The 27,919-nt window shown below is 39.6% G+C and overlaps 1 protein-coding gene and 1 long non-coding RNA gene across 2 annotated transcripts in view; one reads left to right on the forward strand and one right to left on the reverse strand.

The window, feature by feature from the left end:
* Positions 1-27,919, forward strand: part of LOC140729479 (oxysterol-binding protein-related protein 5-like) — a 131,370-nt gene that overhangs the window by 84,324 nt on the left and 19,127 nt on the right. Inside the window, exons 8-20 of the mRNA XM_073049260.1 lie at positions 2,189-2,360; positions 5,759-5,987; positions 6,301-6,485; positions 11,054-11,135; positions 11,981-12,079; positions 12,666-12,762; positions 13,596-13,694; positions 16,271-16,368; positions 16,782-16,871; positions 18,061-18,197; positions 21,321-21,506; positions 21,981-22,116; positions 22,789-22,909. Of these exons, the coding sequence (XP_072905361.1) occupies positions 2,189-2,360; positions 5,759-5,987; positions 6,301-6,485; positions 11,054-11,135; positions 11,981-12,079; positions 12,666-12,762; positions 13,596-13,694; positions 16,271-16,368; positions 16,782-16,871; positions 18,061-18,197; positions 21,321-21,506; positions 21,981-22,116; positions 22,789-22,909 (1,731 nt within the window). The remainder of the gene's footprint in view (positions 1-2,188; positions 2,361-5,758; positions 5,988-6,300; positions 6,486-11,053; positions 11,136-11,980; positions 12,080-12,665; positions 12,763-13,595; positions 13,695-16,270; positions 16,369-16,781; positions 16,872-18,060; positions 18,198-21,320; positions 21,507-21,980; positions 22,117-22,788; positions 22,910-27,919) is intronic.
* On the reverse strand, positions 1,683-12,958 carry LOC140729482 (uncharacterized). The gene is made up of 4 exons (XR_012099337.1): positions 12,646-12,958; positions 12,061-12,208; positions 5,090-5,289; positions 1,683-2,401 (listed from the first exon to the last, which is right to left on the reverse strand). It is a non-coding gene; the product is annotated as an uncharacterized lncRNA (long non-coding RNA).

Raw genomic sequence — 27,919 nt, forward strand, 5'->3', positions numbered from 1 at the left:
GGATGGCATTACCAATAACATTAGTAGGTAGAGTAAATACTATAAAAATGAATATATTCCCTAGACTACAATATTTATTTCAATCATTACCAATACAATTACCCCAGAAGTTTTTTCAAGAGATAAATAAATATGTGAGGAAGTTTCTTTGGAAAGGTAAGATGTCAAGAGTATCGTTGGAAAAATTGACATGGAAATTTGATCTAGGAGGGTTACAACTTCCAAATTTTAAGAACTATTATAAAGCAAATCAACTTAGATTTATTGCATCTTTTTTTGAGAAAGATAAACCGGCATGGATTAGAATAGAACTGGACAAAATAGGAGAAAACGTACCAGAAGATTTTATATATAAATGGGAATCTAAATGGATACGGGAAAAGAAAGAGTCTCCTATATTAAAACATTTGATTGATTTATGGAATAAGATAAATGTTGATGAGGAGACAAAAAAATCTTTATTAGCAAAGAGATCTTTAATTCAAAATAGACTTATTCCTTTTACAATGGACAATCAACTTTTATGTAATTGGTTTCAACAAGGGATTAAATATATAGGAGATTGTTTTGAAGGAGGTATATTAATGTCATTTGATCAACTAAAGAATAAATATAAAATATCAAATAACACTTTATTTTGTTACTTTCAATTAAGGGCTTATATAAGAGAAAAACTAGGTCAAACAATGTTATTGCCGAAATCTAAAGAAATAGAAATTTTAATTCAAAAAGGAAATATTAAAAAATTTATATCTTGTATGTATAATTTGATTCAAAACCAGGCAACTAAACAAGGAGTCCATAAGTCAAGACAAAAATGGGAAAGTGATTTGAATATTAAAATTGAAGAAACAAATTGGTCAAGACTGTGTCTTGACAGTATGACAAATACAATAAATGTTCGGTTAAGATTAGTGCAATATAATTTTTTACATCAATTATATATTACACCACAAAAAATAAATAAATTAAATCCAAGTTTATCTGATCAGTGTTTCCGATGTAACCAAGAAACTGGTACATTTTTACATTCTACATGGTCTTGCTCTAAAATTCAACCTTTTTGGACAAATTTAAGACTTTTATTGGAACAAATTACGGGAATAAAACTTCCTCATAATCCAATATTACTTTTACTAGGTGATATTGAAGGGACAAAACCAAAACTCAAACTTAATAAATATCAGAAAGAATTTATAAAAATTGCGCTGGCTGTAGCCAAAAAGGCTATTGCAATTACTTGGAAATCAGATACATATTTAAGTATAGATTGTTGGAAAAAAGAAATCTATGGCTGTATTCCATTAGAAAAAATTACTTATAACTTAAGAGATAAATATGAAACATTTTTGAAAATCTGGGGCCCTTATTTACAAAAGACAGGATTAAATATATAGGTGCTCTGAAGAGAAAATTAATGGCTACTTGGGGAAAGAAATAAATACATATACTAAAGTTATTAAGAACTCCATGGAGCATGTGGAGACCTTCCAACAACCAGGCACTCTTTCTTTCTTTTTTTTCTTTCTTTCTTAATTTTTTTTTTTATATAGGGTAGTTAGGGGGGAGGGATTAAGGGGAGGGGGGAAGGGTCACATATCCTTTTTTCTTCACTTGTAATCATTTAAAAATTTAATTAAATAAAATTTAAAAAAAAAAAAAAAAAAAAGGATGTGGTATTAATGTAATAGATGTGAAGCAATGTAAAATATAAGAACATCCAAAAGTACATAGACTAGGAGATTGGGAAAGCTGTAAATATCACCAGTCTAGAGTATACTGAGATCTTAATAAGAAGAATGAGAACAGTTAGTAGTGATGTCTTTTTTAAGAAATGACAGAAATTGATTAGTTTGTAGTTATTCAAATTATTGATAGGGAATAATGAATATTAACATTGCAGGAAAACAAATAATGAATCAATGGCCAGAACTAACAGGAAAACAATATTTGAGAAAATAGCTCATCTGAAATTGATAAATCTCTTGGAATCAATAATTTCCTTGTGCCCATCTTCTGGAGATGTATAACTTTCAGCTGATTATTTAATGTACTATTCCAATTTCCAGCTGGATCTATATTTCTTTGTATATTTCTCACAAATAATAATAACTGGTTCAGTTCCTGATTTGTATTCCTGCATGTATTATTCATGTATATTCACCAGCTTCTGATTGGTGGTTGTCAGGTCGATGTTGGATGGATGCTCTCGAATTAGCTCTGCGATGTTCAAGTCTTCTCAAACGTGGTACAGTTAAGGATGGCAAGGATGGTTATCTGAACAGCTCAATTGATGCAACTCACCCAGGGCTGTCCGGTCTGATACAAGGCTTCAGTCCAACTCACCAGGAGCTCTCCCAGTAGGTACACAGGTGAACTGCTCTCCTCTAGACATACTTCACTGAAAGTAAGAAAGTGGATAGTTTACATGTACATCTAAGCTGAAAGATAGGACAGGAAGGAAGTATGCTGTCCCAAGAATCCAGCTGAAGTGTGAGCATCTGCTGGCAATGCTCGTAGTCGGCATTGAAAAGGCTTGTATATCAATGCTGCAGAAACACTTGGACAGATCGGGAAAATGGGCATTTAGTGGCAAAGGGAATACATTGTAGCAGAGTGTATGGTGTTTTGGAGTTTTGTGAGAATTTTTGGGTCCCATACCTAAGAAAGGATATGGTGGCATTTCAGGGGGGGTCAGAGGAATTTTGCAAGAATGATCCCAGGAATGAAAAGGAAATTGCATGAGGAGTGTTTGATGGCTCTGTACTCCAGTGCCTGTACTCACTGGAGCTCAGAACAATGAGGTGGGGGGGGGGGGTCTCACTAAAACCTATCAAATACTGGAAGTCCTAGATAGAGTGGAAAGGATGTTTCCAATAGTGGGGGAGTCTAGGACCAGAGGGCACAGCCTCTGAATAGAAGGATGTCCCTTTAGAATGGAGATAAGAAGAAATTTCATTAGCCAGAGCATGCTGAATCTGTGGAATTCATTGCCACAGACAGCGGTGGAGGCCAAGTTATTGGGTATATTTACAGCAGAGGTTGATAGATTCTTGATTAGTAAGAGTGTCAGCGGTTACAGGGAGAAGACAGAAGAATGGTGTTGAGAAGGTAAATAATCCAGACATGACCAAATGGTCAAGCATACTCAATGGCTTAATTCTGTTCATTAAATCCATTACAGCTGGAGTTTGTGTTAATAGGCAAATTGAGAACACCAAGGGCAATGTTTACAGAATGCTCACTCCTAAACGTAGCCATTGGGTTACACAGTGCATTCTGGTGTCTAAAACAGCCATCTCAAAAGTCTTTAAGTATCACATTGTAAAAGGCATTACCAAAAGTAAAAGTTGGAAAGAACAGTTCCAGAACAAAATGGAACATAGAAAGCTACAAAAAGATCACTGAAAATTGGGATTGGTGTAGCCTGGTACTTGCTGTTCAGCACAGATATGGTGGGTTGAAGGTCCTGTTTCTGTGTTCTGACACATTTTGTTTTAATTTGGACTACCATTCAAAGTCTAAGCCTTCAACCAGTCCTGATGAAGGGTCTCAGCCTAAACTGTCGGCTACTGATTTCCCTCCTTACTGCTTTCCTCTAGCTTTTCACCTGTTGAGTTCCTCGAGCATTGTTTGTGTGTTACTCAAGATTTCCAGCAGCCGCAGAATCTCTTACGTTGTCAATCTTATCTCTGCCCTTCTGACAATGAACCAGTTCCAGTTAAAGATACAAACAATATCCCACGTGGTGCAGCTGTGAAACTCTGTTGCTTTTCCACAGTGTTTAATGCGATCAATTATATTTTTCTGGTGCACTATCAATCCAGTTACTCAGTTCCATTACATGGCTCTACTCCTAACTCTGCTACACTGTATATACATCCCTGGCAGTTTGCTTCTTCTCCTGTCCCTGACTGGCCACCCATCTTTACCTCAGTTACATGCCTTATGAAAGCTACGGTGATATTAGAATAACTTGCATTGAAAAAAAATGCCCAGCATTGACAGGAAGAGACAATATTTCATTCAGTGCTGTAAATATCCACAGTTCAATAATAACACTGCCTTATCATCTCTGCAATGTCAAACACACATCGTCTGACATTAGACAGGAATTTTTTTGCAGTTGAGTACTGAGAAGTCAAAAATATTGCTGTGTTTTTGCTTCATTCCATCCTCCTCTCTGTGCATTGGTTGAATCAGAGTGATACAGAGTTGGCATACTCATTATTCTGTTTCTCAACTTCGAAATCCCATATTCTATCCAGCACCACATTAACATCTCCACCCATCCATTTTCTTAATACCCTTTTGGCAAGTGTCTCAGCTTCCATGCTTTACAAAATAGTTGTTGGTGGTTGAAAATCAATCGTCTACACCATATATGTCAAACTCAAGGCCCGCGGTGGAATTATCTTTGGCCCGCGAGATAATATCTAATTACTATTAAAGCTGGCCCCAGTAATCGAAGTGCCTATGGCGTATGATATGGCTAATGCTGAGTTTATTCAGGTACCAGGTTTTCAGGGTTTTTAGTGTTTATTCGGCAGTCTTGCTTGGCAGTCTTCTTCATAAGAAACGGAATTTGTAAAGTGAAACACTTTGTAGTTATAGCAGAGACTGAGACACATGAGAGCAGGCTGAAAAAACGGAGGCAACGAAAGCTGCGTTCGCACGCGTCCGACTGATCCGGCCCACATGAAGCTGCATTTTGCTCAATCCGGCCCGTGACCTAAAATGAGTTTGACACCCCTGGTCTACACCCACAAACCTTACTGAGAATGTTCCATTGTGCTGTTACTAAGCTCCAACCATCTTCAACTGCTTCACCAATGAGCATCATGAGGTGGAAAGGGGGATGTTTGATGTTGATTGAACAGTGTTCAGTTCCTTTCACATCTCCTCAGAAAGTGAAACAGTCCAAACCTGTGTACAGCAATACATGGGTGGCATTCTGACATGAACTGTGAATTAGCAAAAAAGATCATTTGTGTCTCTCATATGCCAGGTAGCAATCGTCTGTAATTTGAGAGAACTGAGCCACTACCATGGTGATATTCAACATTATTTCCATTACCAAATCTCTTACCATCAATTTGCTGTATTCATCATTCATCAGAAGTGTCGATGGTTACAAAAACAGGCCAAACTCTGTGCTCTGTGGCTTTCCATCTGGCTCCTCACAGCTTTTGATAATCCGCACGTCAGGATGTGATGGAGTACTTCTCACTTGCATATACTCTTCGAAGATGAGACATCATGTTCTCCATTCTCTCCACATGGTACAGGCTGAAAGAATAAGAGGATTTATTTACTGAAGTACATGGCAGCAACTAGCTAAGGTTTCTTCCACATCATCTCACAGAGCTATGACCTCTCCAACCTAAAAAAGCAGGGAAAGCCCATATAGATACTACTACCTTGCAAATTCCCCTCTAAATTGCATACCATTCTGACGTGGAAATGCATTAATTTTCACTGGTCCAAATCCTGGATCTCATGAAATAGCAACACATGTAGATGTATCTTCACTAAAAAACTGCAGCAGCCCAAGATGTTGGTTTATCACTGCCATCGAGAGTTGTTTGGGGTTTGATATTAAACATTGGTTTTGCCATTGAATCATCCTTTCTCAACTTAAATGTTATAACTCCCTTTTTCAAAAGCCTTACTGAATCACAATTGTGGAGATTTGCATTTCTTTTAACTCTACTTATTAATTTTAGACCTTTCTCTTTTTTCTCATTTTATGTTTAAGTGATGTTGAATTTGTAAATCAGGATTACTACAAAGATGCTGATATCTACTCCTACAAAATGAACCAAGAGAATGACTCTCATCTGGAAGATCTAGAGAACGGCACAAATGATAAGAGCAGCAGGAGTGAGGAAAGTGACACAGATCTGTCTGAAATCCAAGAAGAAATGGCCATGAAAGATTTAGTGGAATCAACTTACTTGGCAGAAAGTTCAGAGGAGTTTGAAGAGGTAAGATTCATTGAATAGAGTAATTTGCTTAATTTAAATAAAAAATTGCCTACAATTTTTTCCCTAAAAATATTATAATTTACTGGTTGTTGACCTTTGCAAACTGCTAATCTCCTGCTTCGATTGGGGATATAGAGATACAAGAACCTAGTTCTGCCTCCATGACAGGAGTTGAAATTACCTCTTGTAAACAATGAATTTCAATAGTCTTTCTAATCAAGTATAATGATGAAGTTGGCCCCATTGATACTAAGGAGAAAAAGATCCATATATTACTGATGGTAATTTTAAACTTTTTCTCTTTGATCTTTAGATTGGTGAAACTACCGAGACCGAAACAGTGACTGAGGAAAACAAGAGTCTGATGTGGACCCTGCTGAAGCAACTCCGACCCGGAATGGACCTATCTCGAGTGGTCCTACCAACTTTTATCCTGGAGCCTCGCTCATTTCTAGACAAGTTGTCTGACTACTACTTCCACTCAGACCTCCTCTCCCAGTAAGTCACCTTTTATTTCCCGTATGCAGCGTTCCTCTAGTTCTGTATGAACATTAACAATCTCAGTTGCAGAGCATCAACTCTTCCATGTGATGTTGTACTCGGAAGTTGTTTGCAGCTTCTGTATGGGAGCAGACTTGTGTTGACACTTTGTTGTTGATTTATCATAATTTAAGACATGCTTGGATAACTCATTCAAGCATTATATGTTGAAGTACATGGTGCATCGTGAAAATGCAGTTGATTCTATTAAGTTGAGTGGAAGACTGCAGTGATCTGACCCCTTGGTAGCGAGGTTCTCCAGAGACATTGTGTTCATGAGACAGTTAACAGTGGTGCAATCAAAGGCATCCAGTTGCCAAAAATAGCCTTCACGCACGGATTTTTAAACCATCTGCATTGGAATTGTTTCTGAGCAAGTCAGTATTTATGAGTAGGAACATGCTTACTAATTGAAATTTTAAAAGGAAGCATTAACCACAGTGCACAGGGAATAAGATCCATTAATTCCTGTATAATGGGTTTTAGCAGACATCGCTGCAACAGCCATCTGTCGCAATAGATGAATACTCAGATGATATATCCAACATGATGATCTCTAACAGTCACCACGACTTCCACAAAGAGAGCAGTGTGGATAATGCAGGTGGTGCTGCTGTCTCACCGTTCCAGCAACCTGGTTTCAGTTGTGATCTATGCATATACTCCCCGGCATGCTGGTTGGCAGTTTACTTGGCTCCCGTAAATTCCTGCCAAGCAGGTGGCTGAGAGGAGAATCAGGGAGGATGTGAGGAAGAATAGGTGACAGGGAAAGTATGTACAGGAATGGGATTGAGAGGATTGTGTGGAACCCCAGTATAAACTCAGTGGGCTAAATAACTGCCTTCTATATTATAAGTAAATCTATAATGTGAAATGAAGTGAGTATAAAGTGGTGAATTTGGCCTTAGGCAAAGCTTTTAGAAAGAACTGAAACCATTCAAACAGAAGGAAGAATGCTTTCAAGAATCCACACCTGTCATGTGCATCTTTATCGGTCGCCTGATGCGTTGTGTTACTGTGGGCTATTTATTTGGAAGAGAATGGAATGCCACAGATCGGATTTGTAGTAACAGTAATATTTTACAACAGCGCTGATGCGTTCAAAGGCACCATATGAGAAACGTGTGTCTAGAAATCCTGGTGTTTCTTTGGTGGGCTCATCAATGGAGCATTATGGCCAACTGACTAGGAGCTGCACAGTTCTGGAATAAATAATATGCCAGTTTGTATGCTTTTATGACATATTTTGAAGTTGGAGGCATCAGAACTTATTTGCCATGTGGAGTGTGGGAGGGGTAGAGACGTTCATTGAGGACAGGGATTTATGATGGGTTTTGACAGAAGAATCAGGAAGTGGGACTCAAGCTGGAGTCAGGAGTCACCAAATCATTGTGGTGGAGACTGTGGGATTGTGAGGCAGCAGAATCAAAACCAAGCTGGTAGGATTCAGGGTCAGAAGAGTCCTGGAGGGGGGGCATGCAAATAGGCTCTATCAATGCACATCCAGACCGCAGACCTGGACAACAGCAGAGTGAGCTCAGGGTGTGTAGAGGATGGGATTGGTGCACTGTAGGAAAGGATAGTACTAAAAATGAAGAGATGAAGGTGAGCAATTGATCTACTGAATTGACATCTGAGCTTGGTGATGCATTGGCCATCTTGAGAATGGCCAACAACAGGTGTTCCATTTTCCAAAGAAATATCATCCTATCTGCTTCTAATGCATAACTTGCTTTTTGCATGATGTTGACGATATTTCTGGGCAACGATTCTCTAAAGCAACGAACAATCACTCTCCACTAGTGGAAAGCGAGTAATGTACAATGTGGAAGCAGAAAGGTCAATGCAGGGAAGAATAAATGCATAAAATAAAACACCACTGGAGCCAGAGTATCTGTGTGTGTGTGTGTGTGTGTGCAAGGTCTGGCAAACATGCTAAAGGTCAGAAATTCATGTGCAGGTATTCTTCTGTTTATGGTGTGTCGGATGCTGGTTGATAGAGATTGTGGTTAGGTAATTGCTGAAGTGTTTGGTGCTGTATGTAGATGTAATTGTTGACAGAGGGGCTTTATTGATTTGTTTGTTGAGCTCAAATATATACTTGTGGTTTTCAGATGAACCCTCTATTAAGGGGTTTACATTCTTAGAGAACAGTCTATAACGTGAATACTGTAAGCAGTGTTATTTACATGTGTCAAAAAACACATATTGGAAAAATAAATGTTTATTTAATATTTTTCAAAAATTCCCTGAGTGAATTTTAGACCATATCTCAAATTTTTGAAGAGTGATTTGTGCATTTTGTAAAGTGAATTTCTGTAATCCAGTCGTACATGGGCCGTATGTACTAAATGATTTTGATATGGAAAGTATTCTTAGAGATAGTATTTATAATTATCTGGATAGACAGGATCTGATTAGGAGTAGCCAGCATGGATTTGTGCGTGGAAGGTCATGTTTGACAAACCTTATTGAATTTTTTGAAGTAGTTACGAGGAATGTTGACGAGGGTAAGGCAGTGGATGTAGTCTATATGGACTTCAGCAAGGCCTTTGACAAAGTTCCACATGGAAGGTTGGTTAAGAAGGTTCAGTCGTTAGGTATTAATGCTGGAGTAATAAAATGGATTCAACAGTGGCTAGATGGGAGATGCCAGAGAGTAGTGGTGGATAATTGTTTATCGGGATGGAGGCCGGTGACTAGCGGGGTGCCTCAGGGATCTGTTTTGGGCCCAATGTTGTTTGTAATATACATAAATGATCTGGATGATGGGGTGGTAAATTGGATTAGTAAGTATGCCGATGATACTAAGGTAGGAGGTGTTGTGGATAATGAGGTGGGTTTTCAAAGCTTGCAGGGAGATTTATGCCGGTTAGAAGAATGGGCTGAACGTTGGCAGATGGAGTTTAATGCTGAGAAGTGTGAGGTTCTACATTTTGGCAGGAATAATCCAAATAGAACATACAGGGTAAATGGTAGGGCATTGAGGAATGCAGTGGAACAGAGAGATCTAGGAATAACAGTGCATAGTTCCCTGAAGGTGGAGTCTCATGTAGATAGGGTGGTGAAGAAGGCTTTTGGAACGCTGGCCTTTATAAATCAGAGCATTGAGTACAGAAGTTGGGATGTAATGTTAAAATTGTACAAGGCATTGGTAAGGCCAAATTTGGAATATTGTGTACAGTTCTGGTCACCGAATTATAGGAAAGATATCAATAAATTAGAGAGAGTGCAGAGACGATTTACTAGGATGTTACCTGGGTTTCAGCACTTAAGTTACAGAGAAAGGTTGAACAAGTTAGGTCTCTATTCATTGGAGCGTAGAAGGTTGAGGGGGGATTTGATCGAGGTATTTAAAATGTTGAGAGGGATAGATAGAGTTGACGTGAATAGGCTGTTTCCATTGAGAGTAGGGGAGATTCAAACGAGAGGACATGATTTGAGAGTTAGGGGGCAAAAGTTTAAGGGAAACACGAGGGGGTATTTCTTTACTCAGAGAGTGATAGCTGTGTGGAATGAGCTTCCTGTAGAAGTAGTAGAGGCCAGTTCAGTTGTGTCATTTAAGGTAAAATTGGATAGGTATATGGATAGGAAAGGAGTGGAGGGTTATGGGCTGAGTGCGGGTAGGTGGGACTAGGTGAGATTAAGAGTTCGGCACGGTCTAGGAGGGCCGGAATGGCCTGTTTCCGTGCTGTGATTGTTATATGGTTATATGGTTATATGGTTATTATGACTGGTTCCCTAATGGACCGAAACTGGCATTCTTCTCTCTGGAAATCACCCCCACCTATTACTTCATCTCAGACCGAGAAGGGCAAACTGTTCCTCTAAGCAGACACAATCTCTTCCCTAGTCTCTATCTCCAGTATATGAATTACAAGGACAGTATCTGAGAATTAATGTGCTTGTTGCTGTACCCGGTTACCATGTTCACTCTATGCACCCAGGATGTGTAATGCCTCCCCTTGAAATGGTGCCGGTTTTGACGTAAGCCGACTTGGGTCCAGCAGATACACAAAACAACTGAAACAGCAAAATAATTATGTCCGGGTGCAGAGAAGGAATTTAATTGGACTTGCTCAAAGTGCACAAATTGTTGTAAGACACACATACTAATTACTTGTTTGTGCCATACAAAGAAAAATTGAAGAAGTACCACACACATGTGACATTTTACATAGTTCCCAAACAAATTTGTACCCAATTTAAAATGGGAAAGAATCATTTCCTAATATTGGCATTTATTTTGTTTTATTTTTCTGAAAGTTAACTATTTCATTGGAAGTTTAACATCATTGTTAAGAAAAATCAAGGTTCTAAATTCAACTACTTTCTTTAAACACTTCAGAACACTTAGAAACTTGGTTGCCCAATGCTCGTGATAGATGGCACAAAATATTTTGAGCCATGACTGAAAACACTCAAGATTGTTGAAGATCTATGAGCCGGACCGACGACTCGAATCTTGACCTTCTGTATGTAACTGTAATTGAAACTTTGATAACTGATCTTTATGTTTCTACCAGAGCTGCTCTGGAAGAGAATGCCTACAGTCGCATGAAACAGGTGGTGCGATGGTACCTATCTGGCTTTTACAAAAAACCAAAGGTAAGGCTGGTGATATATATTGCAATACCAGGAGAGAGAGAGAGAGAGAGAGAGAGAGAGAGAGGGAGAGAGAGGGAGAGAGGGAGAGAGAGAGAGAGAGAGAGAGAGAGAGAGAGAGAACGAGAACGCGAGGTTCCATTCCCAGTGGATAGGAGTCCAGAACAACAGTACTGTGTGGAGATGACAGCCCTGGAAATTCATGGATCATGGTCACGGTCACTTGATTTCTTTTCATACACAAATTGTAGCTCTCCAAATGGTACAATACACGTGCCAAGAATTTTGACTTGAGTTTGAATTGAAAGGGAGGAACTTGGAGCAAATAAAACCAGAGATAAAACAATCACTGAGTTCTAGGATCAGGGAGTTTAAGTTAGGAAGTGAGTGTTTCAAAAGTGGAAGTAAAAGACCCTTTTGAGGAAATCCCAGGAACAGTAAAACAATGAATGAATCAGTTGTGAAGTCGATGTGCTCAAATTTGTTATTTTGCACTCCGGCATTGTTCATTGCTACAACATAAATCAGTTAATTAAATTCAGCATTTTACTAACAAAGGCCATTTACTTTTTACCTGCACATAAATTTCCTTACTTTAGAACAGTCAGAATTTAAGAAAGAGGCTGTTCCCTTTATGCCACTTTAAGGTGTGCCTCAGTACACCTGGCCTAGGAGAGAAAATGGTTACCTCACAATTTGTTAACTGCGGTTATCAGATTCAAGCACTGGGTTATTTCAGGCCAACGCAGAGTCAGATTTTAAAATTAAGTCAGATTCGCAGCCATTTGGGGTAGAAGTTAGCAGATTTGGGTAACGGATAGCTTAATTTCCATTCTTCTTCACTTCAGGGTCTGAAGAAACCATATAATCCAATCTTGGGAGAGACCTTTCGTTGCTACTGGTACCATCCTAAAACTGAAAGCCGTACCTTCTACATAGCAGAGCAGGTAAACGTCATGTCATATTGACATATGCTACGTTCTTCTCCATGAAGTATGGTTAAAGTTGATGCCCATCTTGATTTTGAATGGCTGTAAAGTTTTGTTTATTCTTACTTCCATCAAGCTGATTAATTTCTGGAAGGTAAAATGTTAAGTAATTTGAATCAATAAAACATCTTTTCTGAGAGGAATACTACACAATTATGACTTGTTTCTCTGAAAGGGATGCAGGACAGGCTTTTAGGAGTTAATCTGTTCAAACGGCATCATTCATATATGTTTTTAATAAAGGTGGTTAGGCATAAAGCCAAGTAGATTATAGGCAACTAAAGTGTCCAAAGTGGTTCCAGATGTGCATTGTTGCTGGTAAAGAAACGATGAGAGAGAGAGGGGGGGGACATCAAATGGATGCAGAGAGGAACAAAAAAATAACAAGATAAGTGTCAGTAGTGGTGTAAGGTGGGTGCGCTGCATGGTTTAAGATAGGGAGTATTGGGCTTGAACTAGCTACGTGTGTGACCAATAGGGAATTAGGGAAAGATTTTCAACTGGTCACAAAATTCCAGACTAACCATGTTCTGCTCCGATGTAGGTATCCCATCATCCTCCAGTTTCTGCCTTTTACATCAGTAACAGGAAGGACAATTTCTGTATCACTGGTTCTATCCTGGCCCGCTCCAAGTTCTATGGTAAGAAATGTATTTGCAATCACAATACTCAACCAAAATAGTCCAGTTTATAGCTGGGAAGAAACATAAGGGAGAAGGGTTAGGGAAAGGCATCTTTGTCAGGTTATTTGGAGTGTTTACTAGGCATTAGGGGTGGTTGATGGTATTAGTGGTTAACCAGAATGCAACAGTCTCAGTCACAATAGGGGAAAAATGATTTTCATTATTGGCTGTAAGGATATTAAAGGAGTAGATCGGGAAGGAGATGCTGATCAGAAAAGGTGTGTTAAAATAGCTGCAATTCTCAAAACCTTAGTCCTGTGAGGAAGCGTGGAATTATGGAATTATATCTTCCTTGGAAAAGCATTCCAAGTTATTAGGCAATCTGACAGAAGAGGGAAAATTTAATTTACAGTAATGCTTACGAACTTGGGGCTGAACATTTTGGCCACTTAGTTTTACTTCATTGGCTATAAATTATATATATATATATATATATAGAGATATCCAGAAGTTGTGACAGGTGCTATAAAATGGAAGTCTTTCTTTTCCAGTGTAGAGGCATATTTAATCTAGTTCTCATTTTTAATGTCCATGCTCTGATGCTGACACTACAGATCTCAAACATAAAACCTTACAATGGCCACTAGCAAAAGGCTCCCACTCTGATTGATTGTTTACTTGAAGGTTTTGAAAGCTTGAGCATATTATAATCAAATAGGATACTAAATTATGTAAAGGTCTTGACAAAGTGCTGCAGCGTGATGCATTGTTTCACTGCAGCTGAGGTTCAGTTTAGATCATACAGGCTTAAGTGCTGCTTTCTCCAAGATTTATTTTATCTCCCCCTGCAGGGAACTCACTTTCTGCCATATTGGACGGGCAAGCACAACTTCGGTTTCTCACTAGAAATGAAGATTATACCATCACCATGCCATATGCGCACTGTAAAGGTAATAGATAGATCTGTTGCTGAGTATTTTTGGCCTTTTTCATTTTGAGTCCAGTATGTTCTATAGGACTGGGATCTTGAACTTGCTCTGCTTGAATGCCAACTGTGATATCCTTCCATTACAGTCTTTAGAGCATTCCGGCAGCATTTTTGATTTAAATGGTTTTTCTGACAGCTTTTTGTTGACCATTGCTCATTTACTGTATAAAGAAATACATCCTGTTATCTCACTTGTTGCCAGCTATTTCCACTACCTTTTGGACACAAAGACTTGGGTAAGCTAAAACTACTAATGGTGCACCTTCTTCCCTGCACAATCACAGGTTATTTCCTTTAGCCACATTAGATTTTCTGTCTTGATCCTCTATCTTAACCCTCAATTATCTTCACAGAACCTTGCTCTTAAACTGCTAATTGGAGTCTTCTGCTATTATTTTTGCCATTCACTTGTAAAGTGTTCCAAAATAATTTTTTGAAGCAGCACTATAAAAATATAATTGTTGTTTATGTGCATTCTGATTGTTTCCTTTGCACGCACATGAAGGGAAGCTAGTAAAAGACCATAAGTCACAGGAGCAAAATTAAGCCATTCGACCCATTGACTCTGTTCCACCATTCCATCATGGTCAATTCATTGTCCCTCTTACCTCCATTCTTCTGCCTTCTCCTTTAACCTTTGATGCCCTGATTAATAAAGAACGTATCAACCTCCACTTTAAATATACTCATTGACTTGGCCTGCACAGCTGTCTGTGGCAATAAATTCCACAGATTCACCACCAACTGGCTAAAAAAAAATTTCCTCTATCTGTTCTAAATGGATATCACTCTATTCTGAGGCTGTGTCCTCTGGTCCGAGACTCCCCCACTATAGGAAACATCCTCTCCACATCCACTCTGTCTAGGTCTTTCAATATTCAAGTTCCCCATTACTACCTCTCCAGCATTACTTTCCAGTGGTCCAATATCCACTCTCGTCTCTCTTTTACTCTTTATATATCTGGAAAAAGTTCTTGTATCTCTTTGATATTATTAGCTAGCTTACCTTCATATTTCATCTCTTCTCTCTTTTTTAGTTGCCATCGGTTGTTTTCCAAACTTCCAAATCCTCTGCCTTCCCACAAATGTTTGCTATTGTATGCCCTCTCTTTTGCTTTTATGCTGTTGTTGAGTTCCCTTGTCAGCCACGGTTGCTTCATCCTCCCCTTAGAATATTTCTTCATGTTTAGGATGTATCTTTCCTGCACCTTCCAAATTGCTCCCAGAAACTCCAACCATTGCTGTCCTGCAATCATCCCTGCTAGTGTCCCCTTTCAATCAACTCTGGCCAGCTCCTCTCTCACGCCCCTGTAACTTCCTTTACCCAACTGCTACATCCAATTTTAGTTCCTTCTTTTCAAACTGCAGGGTAAATTCTATCATAAAGGGTTCCTTTATCTTAAGCTGCCTAGTCAAGTTTGGTCATTATATAACACCTAAACCAGAATTGTCGTTCCCCGAGTGGGCTCAACCACAGGCTGCTCTAAAAAGCCATCTCGTAGGCATTCTACAAATTCCCTCACTTTGAATCCAGTCCCAACCTAATTTTCTCAATCTACCTGAATATTGAAATCATCCGTGCCTATCACCAGATTTACTTATAGAGCCACCACACCCCCTCTGTCTACCTGCCTATCCTTTCAACACAATGTATCCTTGAATGTTAAGCTCCCAACTATGATCTTCTTTCAGGTACAAGTCAGTGATGCCCATGACATTATACCTGCCAATCTCTAACTGTGCTACAAGATCATCTACCTGGTTCTGTATACTATGTGGATTAATATACAAAACCTTCAGTCCTATTTTCATTGCCCTTTTCAATTTTGCCCCTATGTTATACTTCAACTCATCCCACTGACTGCAATTTTGCTCCATCATCTGCCTGTCCTTCCTCAGTCTCACAGCACACTGTATCTAGTTGTATACCAAATGGTCCATCCTCAGCCCTACCCTTCTGGTTCCCATTCCCCTGCCAAACTAGTTTAAACCCTCCCTAACAGCCCTAGAAAACCTGCCCGCAAGGATATTGGTCCCCCTCAGGTTCTGGTGTGATCTGTCCTTTTTTTTAGAAGAAATCCGAATGATCCAGAGGTCTGAAATCCTGCCCCCATACCAGAATGAGGGAAAAAGAGAAAGTAAACACACTATCAGTGGGAAGCAAAAAGAATAAACACTGGTTGGGCTGTGTTTCTGCTCTGTGCATTTATATATGTGTGCATGCACCTGTATTGCTGACGTGTTGTGTTTTGTCCCACTTCATTCAGACAGTGATATTGGTTAGTTCTTTCCTAAACCTGACTACACTGGTAAAGACTGTGCACAGTTTACAGCCTTGGAAAAAGATTATGATGTTTTTACACATTTTATACATCTTCTGATCTCATACTGCTACATATTTCTTGATTTCAAATAATGACTATATTTATATCATTGCAGTAGATAAACGTTCTTTATATTATAGGCCTTGTGCAATTCATGAGCTGCCGGGGACATTTTAAGTTTCTGTCTGTATCCACCATTGATTCTTTGTTGTAGGGCTATTGTATGGAACACCAACCCTGGAAATGGGTGGGAAGATAACCATTGAGTGTGAGACGACCCAGTACAAGGCAGAACTCGAGTTCAAACTGAAGGTAAAGAAGATCTTGCCTACTGCTTCTGCACAATTATATTAGGGTGATTACAAACAGAAGAGTCTATATGTAACTGACTTGATAAGTCGAGATGCAGTGGATTAAATCTGCTTCGGGTGGTAAATCTCTCAGAAGTCAAGTTTTTTTAATAGAGCATCCTTTATTGTCACTCGAGCGATTTGGTGAAATAAGTTTTTTTTAACAGCTGGTTATCACCTATGAAATATTTGCACATATCCACCTTCTGTGTCCCAGTGGACTTGTAAATAGTTTGGTTGCTGTTCAGAAACTTCCAAAGCTTTCCTGTGATTCTGAACTCATTGTATCATAGGATTTGGTTTATTCTGATACATCAAGATAAGCTTCACAGAATTGTATATTTCCAATTGTAATCATTTCACGTTTGCTGGCAGCCTTTCCTAGGAGGCAATGATAGCGTGAATCAAATCACAGGGAAGATATCACTGTGTGAAGAGATACAGGCCACGCTGCAAGGGCACTGGGTAAGTTCCTTCATTAACACTGAACCTGATTTTGAAATCAATTCTTTGCTTTTGAGTGGCTTTTCTGTTAACCCAAATTTCCCCATCCATCTTCAGCACCTTCTCAACGAGCATTTCTTCCACTGTGAAACTGGGTGGTTTATGTTATCATAATACTAAAATGTAGAAGCAACACAGATGAGATTAGTGCTGTGTTGAGCCCTCATTCACAGTGCTGGTCAATATGGGCATTTGATGGTTGCGTGGACATAATGGGCTGAAAGGCATGTTTCTGTGCCGTAGGACTCTCAATCATATTTTTGCATGCTGACCACTGAATCAACTTGTGGTATGCTAGTTGAAGTCCTGAAGAAGTCAGCTAATTCAGCACACTGACTTGAACCTTCCAGTCAATTTAACTTATTACCACAATAAATCATTTTAAGACCAACAATTTACTTTTTAGCTTTTGTTTACAGGAATCCCACAGCTATAGAACAAGTCTCTCACATATCTACTTTTGTATGTGGCTCATTTACTCAATTATTGCTCAACCAAGACAGACTGCATCATTATCTTGACTGTCCCTTCACTTTCCCCCAAAAGACACTGGTATCAACTCAGCTCTGAAATCCAAGATCAAACGAGGCCAATCGCTTAAAAGTTCATTGGCCTTTTGGGTCCAATATGAAATGAATTGCCCAATGTTCATTTAGTTTCAGGTAGTCATGTGACAGCTGAAACACAAGTCTCCTAATATGTACTGAAATTGGATATTAGATTAACTTCAGAATGCCGAAGGGGAAAATAAGAAGTGACAGGTTGTGACTGGAGCAAACCATTGAAGTGTTTATTGGGTCTAATATTTTAACCAACATGTACTATACCTAAACTGGACTTTCCTGATGGGATTGTTAGAAAGATCTTTAGCTGCATCAAACCAATTCTGTATCTACTTCATCACTTAGTTCTTGATGTTAAAATTGCTCTATATCTAGTTTTTGGATCAGTATTTAACATTTTCTTCCCTATATGTAATCCATGTACAAGATGATTAATATATTCTGTAAGTTCCTTTACTTTGATAAGAAAAGTAAATTGAGGCAAACAGTTTTCTAGTTAATAATAAGAACATTGATGGAATAGAAAGAACGTAAAATCTGAAATCAATCCTTTCCACATTAGTCAGTGTTTTCCTTCTCTGCAACAGGATCGGGAGGTTTTTATCCAGGAGAAGAAAACTGGTCCACCTGTTACATTCTGGAAAGTCACAAGTGAGATTTGGAAAGAGCGTCTAGTCCGTCATATTGTGTGGTTGGAGGAGCAGGGTGAATTTGAGTCTGAAAGGTATGTCATACAAGAAACAAATAACAGCAAAGATTTAAATAAAGCAAGAGATGTAGTTGCTACAGGGTGGATTTGCCATAGAACTTATAAGGTGAGTTCTGTACATTAGCTGCAGGAACTCACTTCTACCTTTCATTTTGTAATGCTAGAATCGTTCAGCTAGTCTGAACGCACAATATCAAATAAGTATCATTTAAGTTTATATCAGTTCGGCTTCATTGAGTGATTAAGTTGTGAATTTAAGACCTATTCCAAGCTTTGAGATGTTGTGATATTCAGGTAACTTCCTTGAGATGATATTAACTATGAGAATATTTTTATCTACTCTGGTGTACACTTCTAGTGTTTGGAGCAACATTCTTTTTTACGACCACACAAGACGCTGATTAACTAGTCAAAATATCTTTGTTTACTGAATGGGTTAGTATCCATTGGATTTGAAAGTAATCAGTTGAGTGAAATAGTTGGAGTGTTTCTGAGAGATGAGCATGAACTGTGAGTATGTGTTTTTAAGTTTGTTCTTACGGTTATATTTAATCCTATCCAACATGAGCAGATGTCCACTGAGATGTTTGGTACAGGGAGCTGCCCAGTTGCCTTAGAAATTAAACTGATCTGATCTGATCATGGTATATTCATCATAATGTAGAATAAGCCATTGCTAAAATATTGATTATAGTCTGTAACAGGCACTATTTTTGAGTGAAATTGTATGTAAGTGCTGAAGATTGGGAATGTGGGCCAGGTGTAGAGTGCTGGCGTTCAGAAACATGGGTCCCGCCTGCCATCAATATGTTTTTAATAAGGACCTGGAAAACGTAGGGCACTTCTCGCATCTCAGGGGTCACCTCTTGGCAGTGACAAAATTCACCATGGCAGTCAATACACCAGAACAGCCTCTGGTTCATTGAAGAAACGGCTACAGTGGATTCTGGTTAATTGGGACACTTCGGGATCTGCACATTTTGGTCCAATTAAGCAGCTGCCCTAAAAACTGAAGTTGCATGGAAGTAGTTAAAAATGTATCAGAAAGACAAACTGCAATTTAACTGAGTAATAACTTTCATGTTTAAATGAAATACAGAACAATTTGGAACTAACAACACTACTGCAGTACAATAAAACTGTGTATTGGCTAGCTACTAATAGTTAACCATGGAGGAATTCATCCAGTGTACGTTGCCATGTTCTTTTGATTGATGTAAATGAACAAAATTAGTGCAGACAACTCCTGCAGTTAACGGACAGCCTTCATACAATGCTTTCAACAAGAACACCATCCAAATCCTCATTTTCATTGTAATATTCAAGATGATACCTTCAAATTCTTCATAGTTCCCAACCTGTTGAAATAGTGAAATCGTTTCATTCTCACTCCCAGCCATTTCTGGCCCCTCCAAGTCTGAATGTTTGAAGCTGCAGTGGCCAAAACAATTCTGAGATGTCTTACTGCTTATTTCTCACCAACTATCAGTAATACAAATCACTGCTTTTAGAAACACAAAACTGGCTTTATTTTAAAACTGTTCACTGTAAGCACATGTCGTGTTTAATGGCCACACAAATGCCGAGACTGACACTAGTCAGAAACTTCAGCGACAGACTCCTGTCACAATTAAGTAGTGTAGAGTCTCAAATAAAGGAAGGAAATCCCAGCTATTTTTTCAATTATTTTTTGTTCTTTAATTGGTGTCCCAAATAAATGGCTGCTTCGATTAACCAATGGCTCAATTAACCACAATCCACTGTATTTGAAAATCAAGACCTTAGACACTGCCACAAAACTCATGTCTTTCCATTGTGGCAAACTCTTACAGCTCAGTGCTGGAAGTACCATGGAAACAGAAGGTTTACAATAGCAAGTAATTTATATTTTCAAGGAGACAGGTGGCTGGTAAATATTGGTTTTATTAGCAAAACCCGTTTCATGACTGCAAAGATAATAGATACCAACATGATGGAAGTACCTGTCTGATCAGGCAGCATCTATGGATGCCAAGCCAGAATTAATGTTTCAGGTTGATGTTCTCTGATTTTCAATTTTTCTTAGTCTTGATAAAATGGGTTTTAACTTGCAGAGAAGAGGGAATTGAGTAAAAGGAATGTCTCTGAAGAGTGGAGATCCAGAAAGAGTGAATGGTACAAATGTTGCCAACTGAGTGTAATAAAGTCAATGATGATTGCATCATTTGACTGATGAAATGCAAGTGGAAAGCAATAAACAAGGGCAGAGAAAAAATGAATTGTTTCAGTGAGGTGCAAAGTACCGTGGTTACTGCAAAAGTTAAATTAAAGGGGAATACTCAACAGATCAGGCAACACTTGTAGACCCAAAAATGTTGAGTTAATATTACAAAATGTTGACGTTTTATCAGAACTCACCAGTTCTGATATAAATTAGAAAGATTGATTGTCTAAAGTTGCTGAATTCAATCCCAAGGCCAGTCACTTGCCTAGTCAGAATGAGGACATTATGTTCATCAAGCTTTCTTCAGGGTTATTCGAAAAGTGTAAGGCGTCAAAGTCCAAGAGGTATGAGTGGAAGTGGGATGGGTATCTGATAGGCAACTGGAAGCTCAAAGTTATCTAGTGAACTAAACAGAGTTGTTCTTCAAAGCTGACACCCAGCTTACATTTGTTCACCCCAATGCAGAGGAGCACAGAATGCAGTTTACTTAACTGTACCAATCGTAAGTGAATCAAACTCATGCAAGAAATAGATCCTACAGAATGATGGTAGGGAAGCAAAGGTGGCATCACACTGCCAGTAGCAGTAACCACGTATTGAACTGTGGAGGCTGTTGGGAAGGACGCTGGAGAAAAGTGAACTTTCATAGCTATGGGTGGGAGGAGAGGGTGTGAGAACAGAAGTATCAGTAAAATAGCAATTGACAGCACATTTGCATAAAAGGTCACCAGTCTGTTACTTCCTTAACATGGGCTACCTGACCTGCTGAGCATTTCCAGTTCTGTTTAAAATTTCCAGCATTTGCAGCTCTGTTTTTGCCCCTGTGTGAATGAGTTCAATTTTGCAGCCAGGACTTGGCATGTTGCTGTATTCATTGGGTAGGTAGAAATGCGGTACTATAGGAGGAATTTTAATCTGTTCTGCTATTTTCCTAGACTCTGGCAGAGGGTGACCAGAACAATAAAGAACCATGATCAGGAACAGGCTACACAGGAGAAGTTTATTCTGGAGGAAGCACAACGCAAAGCTGCCAAAGAGCGTAAAGAACAATGTCAGGATTGGGTGCCAAGACTCTTCCAGCAGGATGAAGCAACAAAGAAATGGAAGTACAAGTTCACTGAGTACGTACCACTTATCTGACACGTTCTTGTATATTTATAATCAACATTTCAAATTACTGTCCAGTGCAAATTCCCTAACAAGTAATCCTACCATTCAAATACTTAGAGTTAAATGACATTAACATTTGTGGAAATACACTGTTAACTGTCATAGAAAATTAGACCACATATGATATTTCTGGTCCATCACTAAGGACTCTCGTCATCTGGGACAGGCCCTCTTCTCATTACCAACATCAGGGAGGAGCTACAGAAGTCTGAAGACCCACACTCAATGATTCAGAAACTGTTTGTTCCCCTCTGCCAATTTCTGAAAAGTCCATTAACACTACCTCACTGTTTGCACTGTTTATTAATTTTGTCATTTATAATGAGTTGTAATGTCTTTACACTGTACTGCTGCTGCAGAACAACCAATTTCACATCATGCAAGTCAGTGATAATAAACCTGATTCTTTCTTTTCTTCCTTGTAGTACCTGTCCCTGGGACGCAGAAAATGACATCATCCAATTTGAGAAAGATGGAATTGTGCAGACAAGAGTCCGACACAAATCACTGACAGCAAAGTCACTGAATAGCAATGGCACCAGAAGTCAAACAGGGCAACAGGTCATTATTAAAAATATCTGGAGTATTGCAGATGGTTCTGGTCACCGCACTATAGGTTCAATTTGGTAGCCATAGAGGAGTGCAAAAAAGATTCACCAGGATGTTTCTAGGAACAGAGGGCCGTAATATTAAGGAGAGGTTGGTTAAGCTGGCTTTATTCTCAGTGGAAGTTAGGAGGCTGAGGGTTCATATTAAAGGTTTATGAAATCATGATGGCAGGATTGAATGCTAGAGTAATTTTCCATTGACAGGAGAATCTGGAACTAGAAAGCAGGGGTTTTAGGTGAGAAGGGGTAAATTTAAAGAGGATCTGAGAACTAAGTTATTCCAATAGACGGTGATTATCTGCAGTGAGCTGCCAGAAGAATGGTAAACGTGACATACAATTACAATGTTTAAAAGGTATTTGTGTAGGTACTTAAACCGAGCTTAAAGTTGATCAGATCCCATCAACTGACTTCCTTTTTGGATTTCTTATCCATGATGTAAGAGAAAATATAAAATTCTCTTTCTATAGTATTTACACATTCTTTAATCCTTCCTCAAAAAGTATATTTAAAAGTTGATCAATAACTATTAATGAAAAATACAGATCAGATATGAGTTACACTACCTTTTTAGCATATTTAACAATAGGTACATGAATTGCTGATAAGTTCTTTTTGTTGGTAGGTCCAAGTTCAGGAATGTGTTGGGTGCAAAAACAGTGATCTTCCAATACCCAACAGATCGCAGAACACAGAGAGCAGTTGTTCAACACCAGAACCAGTGCAAGATGACTCGTCTGATGACAGTAGGTGTTGTTTTCCCAAATACTCAAAGCGAACTGATCACATGGTAGCATCTTTCTGGGCTCCAACCTTTTAGAAGGTCACTTATGTTGACCTAAAGGAAGCAATAACTGAACAAATTTATCTTTTACATCCTTCTGATGCATTCCACTTGGGACCAGCTGAGGAAGATGAGTATCCGACTGGAAGGTATGGTCTTCCCAAATCATTAAAGCAAACTGAAGCACAGTATACCCTTCATGACAGAGCTGCCTAGTCAATGCCCAAACCTTCACATATTGTATGTAGCTTGATCTCAAAAAGAATTAGGATTTTTACCTATCTCTGGGAAAGTTAATGTTAGCTAGGATTCCTTACCTTTACTGTATACAGTGGCTCATGTAAAATCTACATACCATAAGACATAAGAACAGAATTAGACTATTCAGCCCATCAAATCTGCTCTGCCATTCAATCATGGCTGATCTATTATCTCTCTTAATACCATTCTCCTGACTTCTCCATGTAACCTTTGATGCCCCAACAAATCAAGAACCTGTCAACCTCCACTTTAAACCTAATAAATTGGCCTCCACTGCTATCTATGGCAATGAAGTCCACAGATTCACCACCCTCTGACTTAACAAATTCCTCATCTTTGTTGTAAATGGATGTCCTATTCTGAGGCTGTGCCCTCTGGTCCTAGACTTCCCCACTATAGCGAACATCCTGTCTATATTCACTCTATCTTAGTCTTTCAATATTGGTAGGTATCAATGAGACTCCCCCCTCATTCTTCTGAACTCCAGTGAGCCCAGAGCCATCAAACATTCCTCATATCTTCAGTCTTCCATTCCTGGAATCATTCTCATGAACCTCCTCTGGAAGCTTTCCAATTCCAGCACATCTTTCCTTAGATCAAGGGCCCAAAACTGCTCACAAATCTCCAGGTGCTTTATAAAGCCTCAGCATTACACCATTGCTCTTTTACTCTAGTCCTCGGAAATGAATGCAAAATTGCACTTGCCTTCCTTACCACTGACCCAACCTGTAAGGTAACCTTTAGGGAATCCTGCACGAGGACTCCCAAGTCCCTCTGCTCCTCCGATCTTACCTGTTTAGAAAATGGACTAGAACATTCCTTCTACCAAAGTGCATGACTACACACTTCATACACTATATTCCATCTAGTACTACTGCAGACTCCCCACTTCCTTAACACTACCTGCCCCTCCACCAATCCTCATATCATCCACATACTCTGCTACAAAGCCATCAATTTCATCATTCAAATCATTGACATATAACATGAAAAGAAGTGACCCCAACACTGAGCCCTGCAGAACACCACTAGTCACCAACAGCCAACAAGAAAAGGCCCTGTTTATTTCCACTATTTCTCTCCTGTCAGTCAGCCAATCTTCTATCCATGCAAGTATTTTTCTAGTAATATCGTAGAACCATAGAACATTACAGCACAGTACAGGCCCTTCAGCCCTCCATGTTGTGCCGACCCTTATAATCCTTAAAAAAGTACTAAACCTACACCACCCCATAACCCTCTATTTTTCTTTCATCCATGTGCCTCTCCAAGAGGCTCTTAAATACCCCTAATGTTTTAGCCTCCACCACCATCCCTGGCAAGTCATTCCAGGCACTCACAACCCTCTGTGTAATAAAAACTTACCCCGATGTCTCCCCTAAACTCCCCTCCCTTAATTTTGTACATATGCCCTCTGGTGTTTGCTATTGGTGCCCTGGGAAACAGGTACTGACTATCCACCCTATCTATGCCTCTCATAATCTCGTAGACCTCTATCAAGTCCCCTCTCATTCTTCTATGCTCCAAAGAGAAAAGTCCCAGCTCTGCTAACCTTGCTTCATATCACTTGTCCTCCAAACCAGGCAACATCCTGGTAAATATCCTCTGCACCCTCTCCATAGCTTCCACATCCTTCCTATAATAAGGTGACCAGAATTGAACACAATACTCTAAATGTGGTCTCACCAGAGATTTGTAGAGTTGCAACATGACCTCTCTACTCTTGAACTCAGTCCCCCGTTAATAAAGCCTAGCATCCCATAGGCCTTCTTAACTATCCTATCAACCAGCGCAGCGACCTTGAGGGATGTATGGATTTGAACCCCAAGGTCCCTTTGTTCATCCACTCTCTTAAGTAACTGACCATTAAACCTGTACTTAGTCTTCTGGTTTGTCCTTCCAAAATGCATCACCTCACACTTATTTGAATTGAACTCCATCTGCCATTTTTCTGCCCAACTCTGCAGCTTGTCTATATCCTCTTGTAACCTTCGACAACCTGCAGCTCCATCCACAACTCCTCCAATCTTCGTGTCATCAGCAAATTTACTTACCCATCCTTCCGCCTCTACATCCAGGTCATTTATAAAAATCACAAGTAGCAGGGTTCCCAGGACAGATCCCTACAACACTCCACTAGTCACCGACCTCCAGACAGAATACTTTCCTTCCACAACTACCCGTTGCTCTCTTCCATTATGCCAATTTTTTATCCAAACAGCCAAGGTTCCACATCCCATGCCTCATGACTTTCTGGATGAGTGTTTCGTGAGGAACCCTGTCAAATGCCTTGCTAAAGTCCATGTAGACCACATCCACTGCCCTACCCTCATCAATTTCTTTTGCTACCTCTTCAAAAAACTCAATCAGGCTCATGAGGCACGATCTTCCCTTCACAAAGCTATGTCGACTATCCATGAGTAGACTGTACTTCTCCAAATGCTCGTAGATCCTATCCTTAAGAATCCTTTCCAATAGTTTGCAGACCACCAACGTAAGACTCACCAGTCTATAGTTCCCAGTTTTCTCCCTATTACCTTTTTTAAACAAGGGAACTATATTTGCCATTCTCCAGTCCTCCAGCACTTCCCCTATAGCCAAAGAGGATTCAAAGATCATAGCTAATGCTCCAGCGATCTCTTCTCTCAATTCCCACAACAACCTGGGGTGTATCATATCCGGCCCTGGGGATTTATCAATCTTGATGTTTTTAAGAAGATCCAGCACTACTTTTTCCCGGAATCTCCACACCATCCAGCACACAGGCCTGCTCTACTTCGACCTCATCCTGATCAAGATCCTTTTCACTTGTGAATACTGAAGCAAAGTATTCATTTAGGACCTCCCCAACCTCCTCCGCCTCCAGGCACACGTTGCCCTCTTTATCCTTCAGCAGTCCCACCGTCATTCTCGTCATCCTCCTATTCTTCACATACACATAGAACGCCTTGGAGTTCTCCTTAATCCTACATGCCAAGGCCTTCTCATGCCCGCTTCGAGCTCTCCTAAGTCCTTTCTTTAGCTCCTTCCTGGCTACCCTATATTTCTCTTAAGCCCCTCCTACTTCCTGCTTCTTATATCTTACATATGCTTCCTTTTTCCTCTTGACGAGTTGCCTCACATGTTTCGTCAGCCATGGTTCCCTTTTCCTACTATTTTTTCCTTGCCTCAGTGGGACAAACCTATCCTGAACCCAGCTCAAGTGGTCCCTAAACTTCTCCCACATTACTTCTGTGCTTCGCCTTTGAACATCTGTTTCCAATTTATTCTCACTAGTTCCTGCCTCATCCCTTCAAAGTTAGCCCGTCCCCAGTTAAGCACTTTACCATTTCATCTGATTTTATCCCTTTCCACAGCAATACTGAAGCTAAGGGAGTTGTGGTCACTCTCACCAAAATGCTCCCCCACCAAGAGGTCTGTCATCTGACCAGGTTCATTACCCAGAACTAGATCCAGTATAGCCTCTTCTCTCATCAGCCGGTCCACATACTGTGTCAGGAATCCTTCTTGAACACACCTGACAAATTCAGCCCCATCTATCCCCTTGCACTCAGGAGGTGCCAGTCAATATGAGGGAAGTTGAAATCATGGGCTTTTATCTTGTTAAGCAGCCTCATGTGTGGCACCTTGTTGAAGGGCTTCTGAAAATTCAAGTAAACAACATCCACTGACGCTCCTTTATTTCCAACAGGTTTGTCTGGCAGGATTTCCCTTTCAGGAAACTATGATGACTTTGGCCTATTTTATCGTGTGCCTCCAAGTTTCCTGAAACTACATCCTTAATAATAGATTCCAACCTCTTCCTCCAGTCCTCTAGAACCATTCTAGATTTTACTGATTCTTTAAAAATCATTACTAGTACCTCCACAATCTCTTCAGGAACATCTTTAAGAACCCTGGGGTGTAGTTCATCTGATCCAGGTGACTTATCTACCTTCAGACCTTTCAGCTTCCCAAGCATTTTCTCCTTAGTAATAACTACTTCACTCACTTCTGTCCCTTAACATTCTCGAATTTCTGGCATACAGCTGGTGGCTCCCACACTGAAGATTGATGCAAAATACTTAATAAAGTTAGTCCACTGTTTCTTTGTCCCCCCATTACTACCTCTCTAGCATCATTTTCCTGCCGTCCAATATCCACTCTTGCCTCTCTTTTGCACTTTATATATCTGAAAAAACTTTTGGTATCCTCTTTGATATTATTGTCTAGCTTATTTTATCTTTTCTTTCCCTGTGGCTTTCTGTGGTTTTTAAAAGCTTCCCAGTTATCTATCTCCTCACTTCCCTTGTCAGCCACAGTTACTTTATCCTCCCTTTAGAATACTTCTTCTATGGGATGTATCTATCTGGACCCTCTGAATTGTTTCCAGAAACTCCAGCCATTGCTGTTCTGCCATCGTCCCTGTTAGTGTCCCCTTCCAATCATACTTGGCCAGCTCCTAACACATGCCTCCACAATTCCCTTTACTCCACTATAATACTGATATATCTTCTCCATCTCAAACTCTCATATCATGATCATTGCCTCCTAAGAGTTCCTTTATCTTAAGTTCCCTAATCAAATCTGGTTCATTACACAACACCCAATCCAGAATTGCCTTTCCCCAAGTGGGCTCAATCTTAAGCTGCTCTAAAAAGATCATCCCCTGGGCATTTATACAAATTCACTCTCTTGGGATCCTTTTTTCCCAATCTACTTGCATATTGAA

Source organism: Hemitrygon akajei, chromosome 6 (assembly GCF_048418815.1).
Source record: "Hemitrygon akajei chromosome 6, sHemAka1.3, whole genome shotgun sequence".
NCBI classification, from domain to species: Eukaryota; Metazoa; Chordata; class Chondrichthyes; order Myliobatiformes; family Dasyatidae; genus Hemitrygon; species Hemitrygon akajei.